Source organism: Acyrthosiphon pisum, chromosome X (genome assembly GCF_005508785.2).
Source record: "Acyrthosiphon pisum isolate AL4f chromosome X, pea_aphid_22Mar2018_4r6ur, whole genome shotgun sequence".
Lineage (NCBI taxonomy): Eukaryota > Metazoa > Arthropoda > Insecta > Hemiptera > Aphididae > Acyrthosiphon > Acyrthosiphon pisum.
This window is the reverse complement of record NC_042493.1, coordinates 70,741,890-70,765,447: the sequence shown is the minus strand read 5'-3', so window position 1 is coordinate 70,765,447 and position 23,558 is coordinate 70,741,890. Positions and strand designations below refer to the sequence as shown.

The 23,558-nt window shown below is 25.2% G+C and overlaps 1 protein-coding gene across 7 annotated transcripts in view; it reads left to right on the top strand.

Annotated features, from left to right (window-relative positions):
- Nucleotides 1-229: 229 nt before the first annotated feature.
- LOC100166583 (protein alan shepard) overlaps nucleotides 230-23,558 on the top strand; it is a 126,684-nt gene continuing 103,355 nt past the window's right edge. For 2 of the 7 annotated variants that reach the window (XM_029488906.1, XM_029488905.1), the window contains exons 1-4: nucleotides 230-554; nucleotides 633-903; nucleotides 992-1,120; nucleotides 2,863-2,988. In XM_029488906.1, the coding sequence (XP_029344766.1) occupies nucleotides 2,893-2,988 (96 nt within the window). In that variant the 5' untranslated portion in view covers nucleotides 230-554; nucleotides 633-903; nucleotides 992-1,120; nucleotides 2,863-2,892. The remainder of the gene's footprint in view (nucleotides 555-632; nucleotides 904-991; nucleotides 1,121-2,862; nucleotides 2,989-23,558) is intronic. The other 5 variants (XM_029488902.1, XM_029488903.1, XM_029488908.1 and 2 more) reach the window with 4 other exon arrangements.

The following is a 23,558-nucleotide window of genomic DNA, read 5'->3' as shown; positions in this document are numbered from 1 at the left end:
CACCACCGCCACTAGGTGGTAGTATTATTACTACTATTACTACTACTACAACAACCACTACTACTACTACTACTACTACTACTACTACTACTACTACTACTACAACTAATAGCGGTACTACCACTGGTTACTACCGAGTATCGACACTACTACAACTACAACCGCTTGCTGGGGCGTGTGTGGATTGTGGTTGTGTGCGTTAGTGTGCCCATTGAGCGAATGTGTTGCCGTCGAGTGTGCGTGCGTGCGCGTATATGTGTGGATGGCGCGCCGGCGTGAGCTAGCATTTCCTTATCCGCCGGCCGACGACGTGACCACGACGTCGCTGCCGACGCCGCCGCTCAGCACGACGACGACGAGGACGACGACCGCGACCGCAGACGACCCGACCATATTATTGCTATCATTATTATGATTATTTCTACTATTATTTATTTATTAATGCGATAACGATTCTGGCCGGTTACATTCGCGCAAAAAACCGCTCCCGATCGCCGTCGGTCATCGTCGTTTGTGTGTTTTTTCCTAATCACCATCATTTTCATCGGTGACGGGTAGGTACCTATTATTGAATAACAATAATAATAACAATAATAATACCATCATCAATACACACGTCTCGCTGTTTTCAGCTACCTATCTACCCACATACAGCCAATTTATTTTCCGCTTCCACCGCCGCCAGAAGAGGATTTTCGACTTCCCCAAAGACTGATGCTCGAGTCACTCACATACCTAACTACAGCACGCCGCCACCAGGTGCCTTCTCCGTCTTCTATCGCAGCCATCGTCTATTAGCTACCTACTGCGGTGCGAGTCGTTATTATACCTACATCAATTTACTCAAGTAATCGTCCCATGGTCACAGCTATGTCAGGTGCGAACGGCGAACACTACACACTGGTAAGTACCTATTGACCACTGATAATTAATAGTATTAATATAAATTAATGTTATTCCGTCCTGTGGACGGATCTATGTGGTTTTGCAGGAGAAGCACACCGTCCCAATCCGCAATAAGTCCTCTCTATATACACATGAGTATAGATAATAAGCGGTAGCAGGTCGTCGTCAGCTGACTGCAGCCATCTCACTAGTCAACCATATCAATTGATATTTCGTAAGTGTTAACCTTGTGGAAATTCTACGATCGCACAATATTGACCGCAGCTTGTCGCCCAGTAGTTATGAGTATTGTATGAGTTTATAGAAGCTTTACCCGATTTTTTTACAGTTTGTATTGTTTGATGTTGAGTAAACAACAAATATTATTTAAGTTTTTTGTGTGCCCCGTTTGAAGCTAATGCATCACTGTAATTTTAATCTGTTGTAATTGGCAACCATACACCAGAGTATGCAGATTTTCGTTCAAGATATCCATCAAAAATGGTTCTAGTTTTAATATTTTTTTGTTGACCTTAGTTATGCTATAACATGCAGTTGCATGTATGTTTAAACACATTTTAAGGAGCTCCACCAATGATTCTTTATTATGCTGGTGCACACTCCTTATTTACATTATTTTAGAACAATTATGCAAATTGTATTTTCACTAATTACTACTATGTCGATTGTTGTAAAACCTATGTCTTTATTTCTGTTCCTAGTAACTTATGTTTGAGATAAGAATTTTTATATTTGATAATTGATAATAGTAATCAGTTTTAACTACGCATTAATAATATATAACCAATCACTTCTTTGTTTTTTTTTTTTAAATTTTTTTTAATTAGTTTGTGTAAAGTAATGGAACTATGTGTTAATCAAAATTGTTTATTTTTAGTGATAAGTAAGAAAATGTAAGATGTTGTGTTTGAAATAAATATTTAGAACAATTTAATAAAGTAATTAATTAAGAATCTTTAAGTTGATTTTTATTAAAAAAATTGTAGTTAATCTTCTTTGTTCCTAACTAAATTATTTCGTACATATTTTATGTGATTAATTTTTTAAAAATCTATTTGATTTTAATACAACACAATATTGTATATTTGGTTAAACAAATATTTATTGAATACTGGAATATTTGAATAATGTACTATGTTTGATTTTTTCTGAACAAAGTCTATAAAGTTTATTGGTATCTACCGGTTTAATATATCTACTTAATATATTTAATATATTTAAAAATTTATGAATTGATTTAATTATAATTTAAATTTATTATAAATATTTTCATAGTTTAAAGTTTGTATACTTACATAAATTAATGCAATTAGTTATTATTAAATATTTTTTTTCAGGTATAAATTAGATAATAAAAACATTTGACATTTTAATAATAGTTGTTATAGGCATCTAATAGAAGAAAGAAAAAAATATTTTCTTTTTACAATATTATTATAACATTTATGGAGGTTTCAAAATTTTAACTGTACCTTATCTAATCATTTTATATAGATTATATTTATTAAATGTATAAATGAGATATGGTTAAGTCGGTGGTTTATTATTATAATTTAATAGAATATTTATTCTCTTGTTTTAATTGTCTTCATTAAATACATTTTTTTTGCAAAAATATTTATATCAACTTAAACTATTAATTTAAATATATTATGATTTATTAGTCTAGATTTATTTTATTGTTGATAATTATTTATAACATATTTAGCCTTTGATCACAGTAGATTTGAATTTTGGTTATTTTATCCAAACCCCATACTAAGTGCTTTAGTAATTGTAAGGCCTTTGTTTTTTAAAAAGTTATGTTTTTTTCGACTAAATTTTAAATCTGAAATATATTAAAATTTTAAATTTTGATGTACTGAGTTTATGATTATTGCTCACAAGCCAAAAATATTTTCTAATATATTTTATAAATAGTTACACAATAATTGAACAATTATTTTTATATTTTAGCTGTTTAGAAGTTTCCTAAAAGCCGTTTGAATGCAAGTTGCAACGGTAATGCATCCCATGCAACATGCTGGAGGAGTGGCAACATATTATGCTACTCCTAGGCCAACTCACCCACACTACTCAAGTGTAAGTACCAATAAATTAATCATTTGTAATAACATGTGATATAAAATGCGTTTAATATAAAATAATTTATCATAAACAGAAAAGGTACTTCTTATTAGGTATCTATACGGTACCTACAAGTATATGTAATATATCGTTATACCATTTATTAATTTATCTATAATTGTATTTTTTACAATTCAACTAAACATAATCGCATGTGTGAGTATTTAGTCAAGAAGGAATACTTAGCTCCTACACGTCCTACCCACCATTATTGTTATGCATAGTTTTTGTATCCTTACAATTATATGTCCACCAGTTAGGAAATGAAAATGTATTGATAGTTGACAAAGTTATTTGTAATAATTTAAAACATTTTTCATTGTTGTACATTTAATAAATAGTAAAATAATCAGGGTACCTTGTCTCTGTGTTTATTTATTAATTTCAAGTTAATTATAATTATTTTATAGCATTGTAACAAATTACTGAGATGTAACTCAACCATTTGAAATAAGTTATTATAACTTTTTAATTTTTAGACTTTAACATCATACTTTGTTATAATACATCATAGTATAATATCTTTAACAATTTTATTCTACTTACTTACAAATTTAAAAGTTTGGCTTAATCTTTTTTCAATATAATAACATAAACAATAGGTTATCATATTAAAAAAAAAAAAATATTCAAACTTTTTTTTAAAATAAAAACTTAAGGATTACCAGTTTGGTGAAGTTTAAATTATTATGTATCTTTGTTATGACGTATAGTTGTATAAAATATAGGTATACCTTTACATATTTATATCTAGAACAAATGTAGCAATTTTTTTTTTGTATATCGAGAAGTGAGAACAAGTATTATGTATTTGAATTATATTATTATTAACACAAAAAGTGGTATAAATATGCTAGTTCACGGAGACCGGTTATTCGGCACTCCACTATTCACTTTACTCACCATGTTAAAGGATAGAAATGTATTAATAAAAATGTACAATCTATGATGCACCAATAGTTATTTTTAGAAAGAAAACTATACTTAAATTTATACTATTCCTCTTACCCCCCTAGTTGCACCTATGATCAAATAGATGAATAAATTCTGTTGATTGGGACACATATTATGAATATATAATATTTTTGTAGTTATTTCACTGTCAGATCGATAGAAAAATAAAAAAAATTAATAGAAATTATAATTATAAATTTTTTTTTTGCTAAAAAAAAGCAATTTTTAAATAATGAATAGCCTGTAATAGGTACTAACTTCATTATAAGTCAAAATAAATTGTTACAAAAATGTATATTAATTTATGTTTACAATCTATGCTCACTAAAATTGTTTTAATTGAAATTATGTTCAACCAAAGTTATTAATAACTAAAAATTAAAAGTGATTTGATAATTACCCAAGTACAACACTAAAACATATTACTATTAACTAGTTACAGTTACTATTTACATTTCACTATATAAGTAATATTTAAGTTATGTAATTTCAATTATTACTTATATTATTTTTATTTTTAATGGAATTATAATGTTATGTAGGTATTCATATTGGTATAACTGTACATATTTTGTTACTATTAATATTGTACCTAATATTCAATAATTTTAACTTTTTATAATGTATCTAGGTAAAATATTTTAACTTATTGTATATAGTACTACCTATGACTTGTAATACTGTTATTAGGTGTATTGTCAAAGCTTGGTATCTAGTTATGTAGATTATGTTGACAAATTAAAATACATTTTATAATATTATCTATTAATTAAAATTTAAATATCTGTGTCATAACTTAATGTTTTATTCAAAATAATCTATGTTTAAAAAGCATTTATTTTTTATACAACAGAATAATATAACCGTGTAATTATGTAATACTGTTAACATTATTAATCTGTTTTCAGTGGGTATTGGGTAAAAGTATGCAAATTATTTTAATTCGGGCAATGTAGTATTAAATTTTTTATACTTTTGGTTACAACTGTTATTATAGGTAACTTATACCTAAGTCTGTAATTATTAGTTTCGTACAAATAACTAATGATAACAATTCAAGCTATAATACAGTAACTTTTGGGTAAATATTTTCAGTGACAAATAAAATGTTGTTATAATTTATATTGTCGTTATTAAGTTATGAATAAAAAGCATATTATATTTCACCATTGCAAGATAAATTTAAATAGTATCACTATATTGGTACCTTCCTAATTATATTATTGGTTATTCCGTCATGAATAGGTAATTATGTAATTTACATAGTAGTATGTTATATAAAGATAATCAGTTTAACTTCATTAATTTCGAGTGATAAATTTGCATAGTAGGTGGTAAACTAAAATGAAAACCAATATAATTTTAAAATAATCAAGTATTAACCATTGAATAAGTATGTATAGGTAGATTATGTTAGATTAGTCTATCGATTTAACAGAAATAAAAAAAATTACTAATTTGATTTAAATAAATAAATTATATCCATTACTTAGGCACACAAATCGAATTATATCGATTACTTAGGCAAACCAATCTATACGTTTAAAATACAAATTTAACGATTGTAAAACAGCGCCTGCACACTTTAACTTACAATTACTAATGAGACATTATGATATATTATCATGAAAAAAACGTATTTAAAATATATGATATAGTCATATAGATGGACAATAATTGTTATGAGTGTTACGAAACCTAATTTTCAAGAGGGTAAAAAGCATTTATAGTACCTAAAGAATAACGTGGGAGTGGGGTGTCGTATATTTATTTTTTGCGGATATTATGTTATATAGATAGTACACTAGGACTAGGTAGTCCATAATATTAGATACTATATTGAGCAATGCGTATGGATTGATTATTTACTACTTTTATAAAATATCTGGGTATTTGTAATTAGTGTTGTCTGTGGTCAATCGGAACATGTGTTATAAACGGGTATTTTAGGCGTGGTCGGGCACGCCTGGTAAGTTTATCGCACGTAACGATCGTCGCCTGCGACGTTCGTCTCGTCCACACCAAAACCCCATTCATAGGCAATTCAAAACATCTCTAGTCCAAGTATACAGGAAGATCTTATTGACTAATTTATTTATACTAATAGAACGATATTATTATAGTATTATATACCTATATAATACAACATTACAACGTATATCGTATATGTTCAATATAGGTACATTCAATGTTTGTATAAAACAGTCAATAGATTATGACGTTCACTCGGCTTCTCAGTATCATAGTTTTTGAAGCTTAAATCATATTATTTTCTGAAATTGTACGCCGAGGTGTTAATATTAGATTTATTTACAATTATTCTATTAAGTATAGAGGTAGGTATTCTTATTGTAGTGTAAATAGTTTTCTTTTAAGAAAAACAATTTACACTTATATAATAAAATAAAAAAAAACATAAATTCTTTGAAACTTAATACCTATATAAACCAATGTCTCGAGTAATAATTTAAATAGTAAAATAATTATTTTGTAACGACTAACGAGCATAGTGGTATTTTTAGCGTTTTTATTATGATCGATAAATATAATTTTTTATTTAATAAAAAATGAACTATATTAACTCAATTTTACGATAATATTATATGGGTTGCGAAATACACAATATTCTGTTATATTTAATGTATGAAAAGTTTGATAGGTATTGAACGTAGGTTTTAATATATTTTTTGTATGCTTTTTATTAGTTGGTTAGATTAAATCCTTTGCAGTATAATGTCAACTATTAGAATGACAATTACTAATTATTTATAACCTAATAGGTACCTATTATTTTAATAATATTAAAACAAAATACTGTTATTGATTTGGTTCACAAATTCAGAATATTAAATCTTGTGACCAGTATGGTAAAAATAGTTACCTACTTATCTATATTTACATCATAATTCCCTCACCGTACCTAATTTTGTATAAATAATCATAAATATATTTGTTGATTATTTTAAATGTAAATATAATATAATTAATTTAGGTACTATATTGGCAAACAAAGATTCCAAAATTACTTCCCCAGCTGCTTCCTTCGGTGTGGTAACAACTCGAGGTGCCGCGGAATATTTACTATTTTAGTAATATTTTTTTATCGTATATATTTGTAAAGTATTATTTATATTATAGGTACGACTTAGTAAACGCCGCATCCATGCACTTAAATATAAATATGACACACCCCGTGGAGTTTCATACATGTATACAACATTAGTCTGGTACCTAACCTTAATCCACATGATAGGATAAACATCCCCCATCCATGGTCTCACTCTAACTATTCACTCGGAGAAACTGTTTTTGGTTGACGAGTTTTATATTTATATGTATAAACCATCGCCCATCTGGTATATAGTATTTGTTATTTCACCATGTGTATTTATATATTATTCACATATCACATGGCACACGACACACAGTATAATAATTATATATCTTATATCTTATTGTTCTAGTATATTACCTATGCATAAGTTTTGTCTTAATTTACTGAACTACTAATTCACAACACTAAAATAGGTATCTATATAATAATGTTCAGCCTCATCGATTTGGTGACTGTATTCTCAGAAAATTGTTTTAGATACTTATAGAATTTAAGAAAAATATTTCTTATTGTTTAATAAAAAAAAACGATTATAACAGTTCTAAAGTTATATAGCAACAAGATTGCATAGACAAAAATCAACTTTTTAATATCTTATAATATAATATTTGGGTAGGTATAATTATAAAATAGGTACCTACTATATAGCTATAGGTAAAATTTGTAATGATACGGAATATTGTTTTGCCAATGACAATATACTAATAATTGCTATCCACCTACTGAATAGTAATATAGAATATACCAACCTTTTTATGCTTGCTAGTTGCTACAATAGTATTTATAAATAATTTTGGTGTCATCTAATTTTACCTATAGGTATTTTAGCAATAAATATACGTAATGCATTTTCATGCCAAAAGAAACAACCCTAAACAGTCACTAGCAGCATTAATAATAATATAACAATATTAAGTAAATTTGTAAAATTCAATGACAGCGACATACGTTGATTTTAGGAAACTTACGGTCATCTCAGAATTTTGTAAAATATCAATCTAAATAATTTTTTTTAATAACTGTAAAACGAAGCGATAGGTAACTAAATAATTCAAATTAAAAATTACTTTTAAAACAATAATCTGAATAAGATTTGGGATTTTCGAAATACCTACAAGGAGATATTTACAGCTTATTATAATATATTGTGGATTGACAAATAACCTTGTATTCATTTATCAAGTCTATGAAAATAAAGTTGCGACTTTGTAATCGTATATTAACGGATATCCTGGACCAATGAGATTATGATATGTGGTCTGAGTGTGCCTACGCTGTGATGTACACTCATTAATTGCAGCACTGCAGTCCTTTGCTGACACTATAGATACTAATTACTATTCAATAGCTAATTATTAATTAGTGTTACTGAAAATGTTTGGTATTTTAATTGAGTTTGACATTTCGAGGAAATGGTTGATGTACCAGATATAAGATTACCACAGAAACATAACTTACGAAATGAACTTATTTTTTAATAAAATAATTATTACCTATATGTTATGTTCTTTTGGAGGGCCTAAATTAATTTTCAACTCAGAAGTAGGTTAAACTGTACTGTTTAAATCGTAACTAAGTAAAATATAATTTATACTATTACTTTATAAAATCTTAGTTAGGTACCTACCTATCTAGATTCTAGGTACTTGTATTCACAATAGTCAATGACAAATAATTTGTGTAAAAAATTACATCAAATTTAAAACTTACTTTCCCTGAAGTTACAAGTTACAATATACATTTATTTCTCTAGTTATTGTCAAATATTTATATTACCTTTATCTACTATGTATTAATAGATATCTTTTTGTCTAGATACCCAGTAGTTTAATCCTAAACTATGTGTTGTTAAAATAACCTTGTGATTATTATATAGGTTACCTAAAGGTAATATATAGTAGCTTCATGATTTTGGCTGTTATGCTAAAAATGTTTATCTAAATCAACAATTTTATTTTTATATCACATTTTAACTGGTATAAAAGTATTCTGATGGTTTCTTTTTACTTACGTGCCTAATGATAGCAGGGGTTGAAACCGGTATGAAAACCAATTTCAAAAATCGAAACCAAAAATAATTGGAAATCGGTATTAAATTCAAAACCGAAATCAAAAATATAATTTTAATAACAGTATTTGTTTTTGAAAATTGTTGGTGTCTTAAACATTTTGGAAAGTTTACTTCCATTAGCCCCCGATTCAAATAAATTAATATAGGTTCTATGAATGAACGTAAATAGTCCAGTATTTGCAACTGAATTTAGAAACCGGTATAAACCGTTTAAAAAACGAAACCAAAATCGAAACTGGACAAAATTGGAAACCGGTATTAAATTTAAAAACGAAACTGGTATACAAAATCGAAACCAAAACATGGATTTCCTAACAATAGGGGTGAGCATCTTAGTGAATACCAATCCCCATTATGCTATAAACAAAATATTTTACTATTACACTTTGTGTATAAGTACCTATAAATATTATATTATAACGTATAATTTAAAAATGTTTGTTTTGGGCTTAATATTTTATTGATAATACCTATGCATTTTTATTTGTTTTTAAGTAGGGCAAGGAGAATAGATATAAAGAACTAAAATTACCTAGTCGAAAACTCAAAAGCCAGATTTGAATTATCATCTCAGTGCATTAAGATTGCAATGAGATTATAATACTATTTATATTAGGTTTGAAAACGTTGTTTACGTGTTAGCTATTTTTTAAATAAAAGTATTAATTAAATTATGAGAAGCATCAAGTCGCTTAATTATAGCATCACTACTACTCTTCACTCCAAATTCATTCCAATCTTGTAATTTAAAAGCTAGCTCCAGGTACCAATATGCCTGAAAACTCAATCTTAGAAGAAGGTATCGTGATATTATAATCTAAAAATATAGATTGTTTCCTCTAACGTTTAAAATGTTGCTAAAGAGTGACTTTTTTCTTAAGTAATTAACAAACGACACTCAACATTACTCTTCTCATACCATTGTACATTTTACGTTGTATAAATTGCGTATAACTTTTGAATAATAATCCTTTGAAGTATTTTTTACTTTTCTAAAAAGTATAGAATAAAAGACGTTTTAATTAGATTGCTTTTCGCTTTTGCTAGAATCTTTAGACATAAAGTTCAATTAGTCTTCATACCAAAATTGGTTTTCAATTGGCTTTATATTAAACTGTTGGCTGTGGCCGTCCTGGAATCTAAGGGTGTATTTATGTATTAATGTATGAATTGTGTTTTTTTTAGTATATTATATACATAAATAAATATACATAATAATTATACAAATATGTGTGGTGTTTTGAAATACTTAACTAATTGTAAAATCAAATATAAATTTGACGTGCCAATTACACAAAATATTTAATTGTAAATTTTTAACGACTTCTATACAATATTTTGAGGACCAAGTATATATCCGCTATCGTTAATTTGGTTCTTCATTACCTAGTTATACGAACGCTAATTTATAATAGTGATTAATACAACGTTTTTATAGCACCTGAACTGTAATTCATATGATTATAATATGTTAAGTCAGTTTTTCATCGAATCAATTCATACTTTTTATGTTTCATATTAAAAAAAAATAATCCAATTTTAGTTATAGAACTTAAACCTATACAAAACTATAATAAATAATGAAAAACAATTAATAATAACTGTTATACATAAACAATGCGTTTATTTTATATTTTCCATCATTACTAATTGTATTTAGATTATTTATCCTGAACCAAATTAGTACTAAATTTTAAACCTGATTCACACTAGTTACTTATACTTATCAACTCACTGTACTTAAATGTTTACTTAGACTCCATTAATTGTATAATTTTGTATACACGTTTTAATTTACGAAATCCAATTTAGCATGTCATAAAAAATGTTGCTATTTTTTTTTATACCTTATTGATTCACATATCACTCTGCAGTCGCTCTGAAATTATTTTAATTTAATTTAATTTTCAATAATGTATTTGTACATTGTTTATACTTCAGTAGTTAGTCAAGTATAACTTTCTTAAACTCAATAATATAGAACATCGTGATTCATGAAATGTATTTAATTAATATAATGTGGATATAAAAGTATACATAATATTATACTACCTAACGTAAACAGTGTATTCTGTGTATTAATCGATAAAGGTGATCAAAATACTTTGAATGCATGACCTTGAAATTCCGTGGTTTCTTCTCATAATCAATAATTTTTGAAAAATTAAAATTGTCATCCACTTTTTCATAGTCGCGCAACAAAACAAAATTGTTTTAAATAGCGCTTCCCCTTCTTGAGTTTTAATTTAAATTACCTACTTTATTTTTTTTTAGACAACTTTGACTCATACAGATTTTTTCTATCTTAAAAATGTACCGATTGAAGGTAAGTCAAAATTTTGATTCATGCACATTAATTGTATTGTCCATTCCTTCGATCTTACAAATTTCCGTGTAATTTTAAATTATATGTTGAAACTCTTACTCGTTATCAATTATTCAATTTTAATAAAGGGAGAAAACTTTTTAAGTTAAAGTATTTAAAAAAATTGTTATTCAAACACAAAAACTACCATTGCAGTTCAAAAAATGTTTTTTTGCTATAAATGCGTAAAAAAAGTTAATAATTTGAATTATTCAAAAATAATTTTAATATTAAATAAGTTTTTTTGTACATTAAAAAAACCCTATTAACTTCAAGGCTGCATTTTCAAAATATTTCTTGTTACCTTTACCGTTGAACACTTTGCACTCTGTACATAAATAATAATTCATATATTATAGAACAAAATGGGCGAGTTAAATTATTAATCAATTAAGCAACTATATAATAAACTATTCAGACGATTTAAATTATTATTTATACATAGATATCTGATTAAAATTCGAATTAAATATCCTTCGACTCCTTATATTATAATCCATAATTTTAATTACTTGCATATTATGCGTTTACTGATTACAATATTTCTAAAAAAGTAGGTTTCGTAAATTATTTTTTAATATAAAAGTTAAAAAAAAATGTAGAAACTAAAAAATAAAATAAAGGTAATTAGTAATTTGAAAGAATTTTTCCACAAAAGTTATAAAATAATGTAGGAAATAAGCTATAGGTATATTCAAGTATCGTCAATTTAAGTTTTATTTTCGATTGTAGTTATTAACTTTTTTAATCTAATCGATACTCAAAACTCAATACCATGAAAAACATACCTTTATTACCACTATAGGTAGTACTATTGGAAATTGATTTGTTTTTATGTTAAACCTAATTAGTCCAATTTATGATTGATTATATATTATATTTTAATCATAAACATATAATAAAATAAAAAATAATAACCAAACGTCCTAAGTGCATGATTATTAAATATGTTCATATAAGGTGGACAATTTATATATGTAATTTTCTATAGGTACGATATAAACCCTGGATGCTAGTTCTTACACGGCAATAATTTAATCGTACCTATATAAGTACTAAATTATCACAAAATTCTTTTATTGCTGAATTTTAGAACGAAACATTTATAAGTATAATAAGTTTTTACTTTTTATATCCTAACATCTATGTAGGAACTTACAGAATATTATATTATATTTTCTAGACCTGTGGTATTGGGGTCACAGTTATGCCACAGTGTTATTGAGAATATTGAGGGACATTGGAAACATAATTGAAGAGATAATACTATATTAAAAATGGTCAAGCGACAAACACATACTTCATATAATATACAACAATATAATATAATACCTACCGGTTATGTATATATTATAAAATGTGACTCATTGTTATTTAACTCAAATATGATACCAATTACTATTAATATATAATAGTATCTGCCTATATCAAGAAACATACGTATTATATTGCAATATCTATAAATCACAATGTTGGTAATCCTAATGAGGAGGATTTTAATAAATTTAATTACCATTTATTAATTATTACCTATACATACACAGTTTTTACTTTGAATTAATTCATAAAATATTTTTATAGTTTTCATCTATATTTTAAATTAATATAATAATTTTTCTTCTTAAAAATATCCTTCTTAGATCTTGTTATTTACTATGATGTTCATAACAAACAAATCAATTCGCTTCTAAGTAGTGTTGTATTAATATTGTACTATTAATTTCCAATATAATTTGAATTTAAAATTTAATATAAATATTGATACGAGGATATAACTATGTATAAAATAATAATAATAGGAATGAATAATAAACCATTTTTTAAATACTTTTTACTTTTTAACTTATTATTAGAATAATGTATATTGTCATAGTTTAAGTGTCATGAGAGTGTAGCTTTTTTTAAAATATTGTCCATGTTTGTATTCTCTGTGGACGTATACAGACGGATACAGATGGTACCTTTTAAATACTATTTTGTGTGGAAACGGTCTATCAGCATATAATTTTAAGGATATTTTATATTTGTTTTAAGTAACCTACTACTTAATACAAATATTATTATTAAGTATCTGATTATTAAAAACAAATCGCTTATTATATAATAGTAATTAAAATATATTGTTTCAAATAATATTACTATATTATGCACAGTTAATCTATAATTTTATATTAATAGTTTTTAATATATTATACATTTGAATAACTTTTATGTTACCATGGTTACGTTATTACAATAGTCATTGTTACCAAAAAGTATAAGTTTTAAAATATTTAGTTACTATTTTTGTTCCCCCCAAATTTAAAAAAAAATTATTCTGATGTTTTTACTTGTGATTCCCAAATTAAAAACTAGATCCAATTTTCTATCCGAAACATCTATAAAAGTTGATGATTTTTGCTATTAAAAAAAGTTTTTTCATACACAAAAAAATCTCACATCGTTGTAAAACCATTATACATTCGTCGCTTCGGTCTGAATCTAAAATTAAAAACATTAATTTAACTCTTCGTATTTGTTTAGTTATCGATTAAACTTTTATCGATTATTATTAATACATTTTTATTAGGTATTTAATGGAATTTATATTTTATTACTCTACGATATGAATATTTGAAATCTTCAACTCAGCATCAATTTATATCTATATTTATAATTGTAACTATATAACTATCATAGGTAGGTATAACATATGGTGTTCATGTCTAACCTATAAGAGAACATATACAAATGGTATTGTATTAAATAGGTAATAAAATATGAATTTTAAATTGTTTGTTTCATTGTGAATTTTCAAGTTCACGATTATTTATACATAGTTTATACTCAAACTAAGTTAACCTTATTCAAGTTTTAATTTTTCTACTAATCGTGTGTTCCTACCATTTTATTATTTTGTAGTAAATACCTAATTAGGCAGGTAGGTACCTAATTTAAATTGACCGCTATAGTTTTATTCATCATTAATCATTATACATTGTACTTGTTTGCTTAACATATAATTTGTATTGTTTATTAAATTTTATATTCAATCCAATCCAGATCAATGTGAATATACCTATTTTATGAAATTAATTTCATTCATTAATCATTATTTTTTTTTATTTAGTAGGAACAACATAATATAGTATGTACCTAATGCTACATAATAATATGTGCAATAGTTTATCAAAGTATTCCGTAGTCATTGGTGATATATAATACTTTGGGTGGTTATACGATTTTATTTAAGACAGTAGGTATATTTATTTATTTATTTTTTTACCTTTCTTTATATTAATTAATGAGTATTACGTTGTAGATTCTGAGTGGAGCTAATTACAATTATTATTTTACAATGAATTTATTGGTTTTCAAATGATATGTGTTTTTTTTGTGCATGTCATCAATTTGCGGAGCTGTAAAAATACTTCAATATTTAACTTTCAAATTTGGTGGTTTGTATTACATTTTTACAAAGATTATCAAAATCACTAACCTGTATAAATGTATGTAGGAACCTATGGGTAAAATATTCATAATATTTTCAATTTTAATTTAAGTTAAGCTTGAAAATCAATCCATGGTTCTTCATAAGTCTGTAGGTAAGCTTTATAAAAATATAAAACACATACAATTTGTTTTTATAGACATCTGATTTTCCAATTTAGACAAAATTGGATATTTAAACGAAAAATAACGGTCTTTACTCTAGTCTCTAATTATGTAAATTAGGTATTATGTTTAATTTAATTAATTAGGTACAAAAAATAATAATTGCAGAGACTTTTCAGTTACGTATATTATTATTTTCTATACACAACGCAATCTTTAAAATAATTACACCTATTTTAAGCTATTTATACCACGAAACTATTCACACTTTTTTACGGTACGTGATACTGAATTATAAGTAAACTGTATAACATTTTCAAGCTTTTTTACTCAACAAATAACATTTAATTGACATTCATAGAAATAAAAATTAAAAAAATTGAAAACTGAAAATGTCCGTAAACAGTTCAAAACAAATCAAAATATTTTGAAAATCTTATCGGGTAGGTATATATAGAAAGTGCGAATATAAACAACCAGTGAAAATGTCATGTACCTATATACGGTCATTTGTTTTAGAGTTACATCAAAAACCAAAATCGATTTTGTCGAAAACCGATTTTGCGTAAACATTCCCGTATTATCTTAATTTTTATGGATGCTATTAGTTTTTTAACAGTATATCAACTATTTTATATTATTATTTTCTCGTTTGGATATTTGGATATTTTAAATCTTAAATCTGTATTTCGAGATTATATTTAGGATCCCCTACAAACGCCGAAGCTTGAAATGTACATGGGCTTACTATAATATATCATGTGTTTTATTTTAACTTTGGAATTAGTATATCACTTCATAATGACTGCATTTTAAATTTAACTTTTTGAAAGTATACTGATAACTTATTTTATCACGTGGAGTTCAATAAATTAGCTAGAAGAGCAGTATAAAACTGTTAACAATTATAGCGTTATACTGTCCACTAAAAAAACATGTACATATGTATATGTATATTTCAAGTATAATCCTCGATTTCGGGTTAAATCAATATTGCTTAATTTAATACATTACCCATGTATAAACAAATGCTGGAAATGTGGTTTAACTTATATGTATATAGGTATTACCCAGGTTATCATAAACTAAAAGCGCTGACTGAGTAATAACGATGGCGAATATTAACATTATTTAAAATAATAGATGTAGTACCTACCTAATATACTTATATCACTTTTTAATTAAATCGAAATATTCAATGTTATTGCTTTTAAAGTAAAATAGTATGTAATGAGTTGGTGGGACTTAAATTAAATTCCTTTGAGTAAAATGGTAATAGAAAATAAAATACAATTTACTTATAATTATTTTATACGATAAAAATTATTAACAAAAATCAATTTAAAAAAAAAAAATGAATTCATATATATTATATATTATTGTTATTTTGTTATATATATTATTATTAGGTACTATACCTATGTTTAATTCTTGCATTAGTATAGTTAATTCCTAATCAATCCCTGCATCTGCATTTGTTTAATTCAGATTTTGTCCTACGAAAACATTATTTTAGTGTTATCATAAAATAATTTTGAATGTTCGTTTGATGTGGGAAATAAAACTCATAATTTTTATAATATTTTGTATGTATGTAATAATACGTGCTTATATATTATAATATACAGTATACAAACTATATATTAGTAAACTATATTACTATATATTACTAATATATAGTAATATAGTATACTATACCTAGTGTATTTATCATGTATGTATCACTCAAACTATATGTTAACCCACTGCAACACAGTATAATTTGAAATAAACTTCCATTTTCAATAAATTTAAAACATGTACCTACTGCAGTATTGTTTGAGTTTTATTGTTTTTATTCAGAACAAAAGTTTTAATAACATTTTCGTAAAGGTACAGACTATTTTAAATATATAAACACATACAATTAATGTAGAGCAATCGATTTTAAGTTTTAATCTTTTGTTTTGTCACAGCTATTTTTGATTTCCAATATACCACTTTCTCACCCATCATATTTAATACACTGATTTTCATTATTTACAGAGCTTATGCTAATGAACTTTTAGAATTATACATAATGTAGTTTGACATGCATTATAAATTAAATTATAAATTACCCGAATAGTATATATTTTTTTATACAAGTTTATTTTTATTTTATCTCAAATTACACTTATTATAGCGTTTATATTAAAATTTTTTTTAAACTTGTTTCACAAAAATATAATTTTAAATAGGTTAAATACCTACAGTGGTTGAATAGGTTATAAAATAACCATCATTGCATAATCAGAAAATGATTATAAATGGATTTCTATTTATTATTACTGGTTTTAATTTATAATTTAGTGTGCATAATATATAAAATGCTAATAGAAAAATGTATGAATAATTATTTTAAAAATATGTTGAATTAGACTGTAGTAATAGGTATAGGTATATGATACTATGAAAGTCAAAAACTTCATAATATACGAGTATTACAAAAAAAATATCTGTGCTATCTCATTATAATTATGTATATTATTTCATAAAATGAATTCTAAAAATTACACCTTTTTAAAGCGATTAATGTATAATTAATTAAAATGGCAAACACTTTACTGGATCAACTAAATAATTCATAAAAGTAATTTTTAGAAGTAAGGCACAATCAGTGGTAAATTTAAAATTTAAAGGAAGGCTATTTATACATCTCGAGTCAGATAAAACAAAAATATAAAAATAAAAATTGGTCGGAAAATCAATACTGGCTCCTCTCGGAATTTAAGAACTCACCTTAATAAATCAATATTTATTGCCATTATAAGGTATAAATAATTCAATTTTATCTTATTTATTATACTTAGTTTAAATATTATAAAATATAATTACCTACAGTACATTTGACATTTCTTGAATTACCCCCGTTTTGTTTTATAACTGCTCAATTTGTTTTGCACGATTTTCCGTCACAAATATTATTAATTTAATTTAAAAATAAATACCTAATTGATATTTTACCAGTGCCAATTTACGGCATTATTGTTTTTCTTGGTCCACATTGCATCTGTAATATAAAAATATAAAAATTATATCTCTGAAAATTATAACATTAATATTGCCGTATATTTTTAACATTTTATTTACATTTTATTTACATATATTTACTATTTAGTGTAATACTTTTGATATAAAAATTGATTTAAATATGTAATCATCATAATATTAATTGATACATAGTTTTATTTTACTAGGTAAACTTGCGAACACTATAGTATGATAACTAATAAATAATAACGAACGGAGAAAATAATTTTTGAATCCAAATGTTTTCATTATTTATATATTATTTATTACATATAATTTACCTAATGAATTTAATCATTTAGAAAATTATAAATTGGGAATTCATTATTTTGCTTTTTAAACTTTGGTATTATCTGTAACATTAATAATGTTTAAACTCAATTGATATGCCAATCTATTCATATTTTATATAATTAGTTATTATTAACGATCAATAAATCATTGATGTGAATTTAGAATTTGTTTTGTAATTTTGTTAAATTATTACGGTTATGAGTCATATCTGTGTTGATAAATTCAATTTATTAATATATAATTACTTTTTGATGTTTAAATAGTTCTAATATTAACAGAACTGTGTTGATTTTTAAAAATATTTTTACCTAGTTATTTTTTTTTCATTATTCAACTGTGATTTAAATTAATTGTTGGTTTTTTATAATATATAATGACATGATCTCATGTATTCAATTATTTTCAGTTGGATGTGTTCTAATACAATACCATTTATGAACTGTGGCAATATTAATCTGAGAAAGAATTTAATCTTTTCATTTTAAATTATAATAATACGTGTATTAATTATTATTTATAGTTAAATATCAATTTTAAATTATAGGAACTGCATATTATATATTTATAATATACTATATAATATAGCGTATATACATACAGAGTGATTTTTTTATGATGAACCAATAATTTTATATATTCCAGGGATTAAAGGACGCAATTTACGTTTTTCCATGATTTAACTTTGTCAATCTTAAAATAAACAAGGTTTACGAAAAATAATAATACAAATAATATCCTGTATAATACTGTCAGGTTTCACGATAAAAAAATATCCCATGGGTGAGATATATATAAATGTTTTTTTAAAGTATAATTGAATTTATTAAATTTTTGCTGTTTCCCATAATAGTATTCACTAATATAGGTAATATAATACTTATTTCAAGTAATTATTATCCCGTAGTCGACGTACAGACTTTCAGTTTTCGCAACTGATTTCTTATTAAAATGTTACAAAACTGATGGCTCAGTTTTTAATTAATTAATTTTATCCAGTTGCTACAACAAATAATAACATTTTTATTGATGCAATTTTCTGGAAAATTAACTATTGTCTTTTAATTAACTTTGTCGTTTACAAGCTAATGAATCCTATTGTTCGGATCAAATACCTTTAGTTTTAAAACTAAATAAAAAAATAATATAATAATTAGGTATAAACAAACCTTCTTCATATGTAATCTGCATGAAACATTGATTTAAAACACTAAATGGATTTCCATAAATCGGTAATTCAACGTGAATCTACAGAAATATCAATCTGTGTGACAGGAATTCACGGAACTTTTTACTTATTTGTTTTAATTGGATATTAAAATATTACATATTATACAATTGCCCAGTGTCGTTGATCGAGTGTTTGTTTTTATTTGTAATGTAAGAATACACCAAATTTTAAACACACGTTTATTAACCAAGTTTATAAACACACGCGTGTACCAATTTATTTTATTTTGACAGAAAAACTGTCAACTATTACGACAACACTAAACGAAGCTTGATGACTATAAATAAGTATTGTCTTGTATACTTGAATTAAAATATAATACTTGTATATTATTATCATAATCCGTGATGAATAGTAAGATTTATGACATCAAAATGTACGAGTCGTACAGTCGTACCCGACACTCCCCCACATAAAAAAATAATTGTAAGCAATTTTTTGTTTGTATTGGTATTATAGTTTTCATCATTTGCACGGATTTTTGTAAGGTATTCTAACGGGAAATGTGGAAGTGGTGGTGGGTGGAGACATAAGTGAAAAAAAAAAACTATTTTGTCGGGTGGGGAAGGACGAGCGAATTTCGGAGAGTGTAAATCAATTCATGCCGAATATCAGCAAAATCATAAGTGCAAAAATAGTTGTTATTGAATTGGGAATGGTGGTGAGAAGGAGTGGCTGGAGATATATTTTCCGTCATAACTGAGATATATTTTTCTTAAAGGTGCACAAAACACAAAAAATAAGTTTTTTTAATTTGAAAGAATGTTCAATTCTAAGAATAAAGGTATAGGTTTTACGATTTTACTCACATTATTCAATAAGTTATGAGCAATTGAAAAAAGACGTGACGTCATTGCAGGGCTCGGCTCATCGTAATTGCCCATCTTATACTTGAAAAAGTTCCTCGCATCACATAACGATTTACCAACTTAAAAATTTTATTTTTGAAATTTAATTTACATATATTATGGTTTTATATGTTTAAGACGATACAAGTATTAGAATTTCAATACAAAGAATAGTTTTTTAAATATGAAAAATCTTAAAAGAGATATATATTTGAATTTTTATTTTATATTTAAATGACCATGACGCGTAGTTTAACAAAAATATAATTTTAAAGATTTATTAATATTTAAAAAACTAAACGTTATATTGAATTTCTGATACTTTTATCGTCTTAAACACTCAAAATCTCACATTTATACGTAAACTAAATTTCAAAAATAAAATGTTTAGATTAGTAATAATCGTTGTGTGAAACGAGGAACTTTTGCACGAATAAGATAGGCAATTACGATGAGCCGGGCCCAATGACGTCACGCGTCTATTCTACATTTCTTAATATCTCTTAAAGTAATAATTTTTTTTCCATCGAATTTCCACCAAATAATTTTATATAGCCATAGCTGCAATAATTTAACATTTAAAAAAATGTAATGACATTTTTTTTTTGTGTTGTGTGCTCCTATAAATAAAAACATACAAATTATGAAACCTATGGGCTTACCAGGCTTATATACATATTAATTGTATGCTTATATTTGCATTTTTTAATGCATTCGGGTGGGGGTGGGAATTCTAGAGATACATACGTGATATGAAGTAAATGATTGCTGTCCAGATTTGAATGTGTTGAAGTTTTTTTTTGAGAGTATGCATATCGATGAGAGTATTTAGTCAACGATTTGTTTAGCACAGAATGAATAGAAAAAAAGTTTATATAGTTTGTAGTACATTTGCCATACATTATGTTAATTATGCATATTTTAGGGACAGCGGCAGGTTGATGTATTTTGTATATTTGACCATATTTCGTAGAAGAGTATTTTTATTGTTATGCCTTGATCTTCTTTTATGTAGGTACATATAATATAATAAAATCTACTAAAACCATTATTATTATTTTACTAACCAAAGAAAAATGGTACCCATAATATGTCCTAATTTAATATTTATAATAATTTTTATGGCAAGAAACTTGTTATATTTTTTAATACTTTAAAAAATAAGATTAACTATTAAATTATAATTTAAAAATCATGGAAATCGGTATTCTGTAAAGTTGATTTCGAATATACCTACCTCTTCATTGAGCAAGTATCTCTAATGGACTTAATACCAACCTTTTATTTTTAAATTTTAGTTAGAACAACTTATGAGGGATCTTGTACTAAATCACAATTTTAAACCTCAGATGTTAAAATAAAAATGCTGCATACATTTTTTTTAACTCCAAGATAATTTGTAAATGTTTATAATAATTAAAAATAAAAATTGGTGGGGTCATTATTGACCCATTGGCTACGGCATTGGTTTATTATAATGATAACATGTATAAATATTAGATAGATTTGAAATGCCGCACTAATTACTTCTTCGATTATATTCCATAGTTCAGAATGATATTATTATCTATTTCTCGACGTTATTATATCGAAAATATATTCATTTTCTGTATTTTAGAATTGTAACCATTGAATTTTGATTTTATTCAACGTTTAGTGTCATTATTTTTCCTACAGCATAAACTGCAATACAAATATCGTATTTTAGAAATTTAAAAAATATTATAGTTATTTGTATTTTATAATTTTGGTATTTGATAACACATTTTTATTAAAATATTAAGACGTACTTACCTGATAACTAAAATTATATGTCATACTGATTGATAAATAAATATATAGGTACTTACATAGGATTAGAATTTTTGTATTTTTTATTATTTATGTTGTTTATTTTTGCTGTACCTACAACAGCTTAAATTTAATACCTAGAGTAAAAATTATGGTTATTATAACATAAAATTAAAAAAATATTCATATCATTTTTTTGCAATTTATAATTTATAATTACCTGCACCATTATAAATATTTTTTTAAATTTGTTGAACGCTTATTCAAGATTGATATAATTTATTTCAACCATTTAAGACAATTAATGAGTACCTATCAATTTTCATTATAAAATTATTTTTTAATTAATAATAAAAGTCTCAACATATTAATATGGTAATTCAAAAAAATGTTTTTATAAAACAATTAATAATGGACCACATACATGGAATAATTTTATTGTTACTGAAGTTGAATTATAATTTATTTAAACAATTAATGAAAAGAAAATTTAACTAGACTTCGTTTTTGATTCCGCATTAAAAAAATATTGATAATCAAACTTCAGTATTTAATTAAAGTTGCATTTATTAAAAAATGGAAAATGCCTACCTATATATTATAATATTATAATATTATAATTTTAAAAACAAATTAAGTTCGGAGTTTATATTCATAATATTATCCATTTCGTTGATAATAGTATATATATTTTATATTACGCTTATAATTAAATCAATATTGAATTAATGATTACAATATAACTTAAAAATAATTTATAAATAGAATATTAACTTTATGACTTACAAATGTTTAATATTATTAGTAGGGCTGGGCCGATATACAAACCGATATCTATTATCGGCCGATATTGGCAATATCGGTTTTATCGGTATCGGTTTTTTTTTAAAACCGATATTTGAACCGATATAAAAAAAAAAAACAACAATTTATCATTATAATAATGTATAATCACTATAATCTAATATTATCAACTCTGCGCGCGGTTATAACTGTTAACACTAAACGTATTTATAACCATATTGATGGTATCATGTTATGTAAGAATAGCAGCTTGCTGGTGCAAATTACTAGTATATTCCCTTAAAAAAAGAAAACATATTTTAATCTTTGGTTTTTTCATAAATTAAGTAAATAAGTATACTAAATTACCAACAAATTTGGCTTGACTGAATAAGCTTGGTTTAATATCATTTTAATATTATTATTCATTT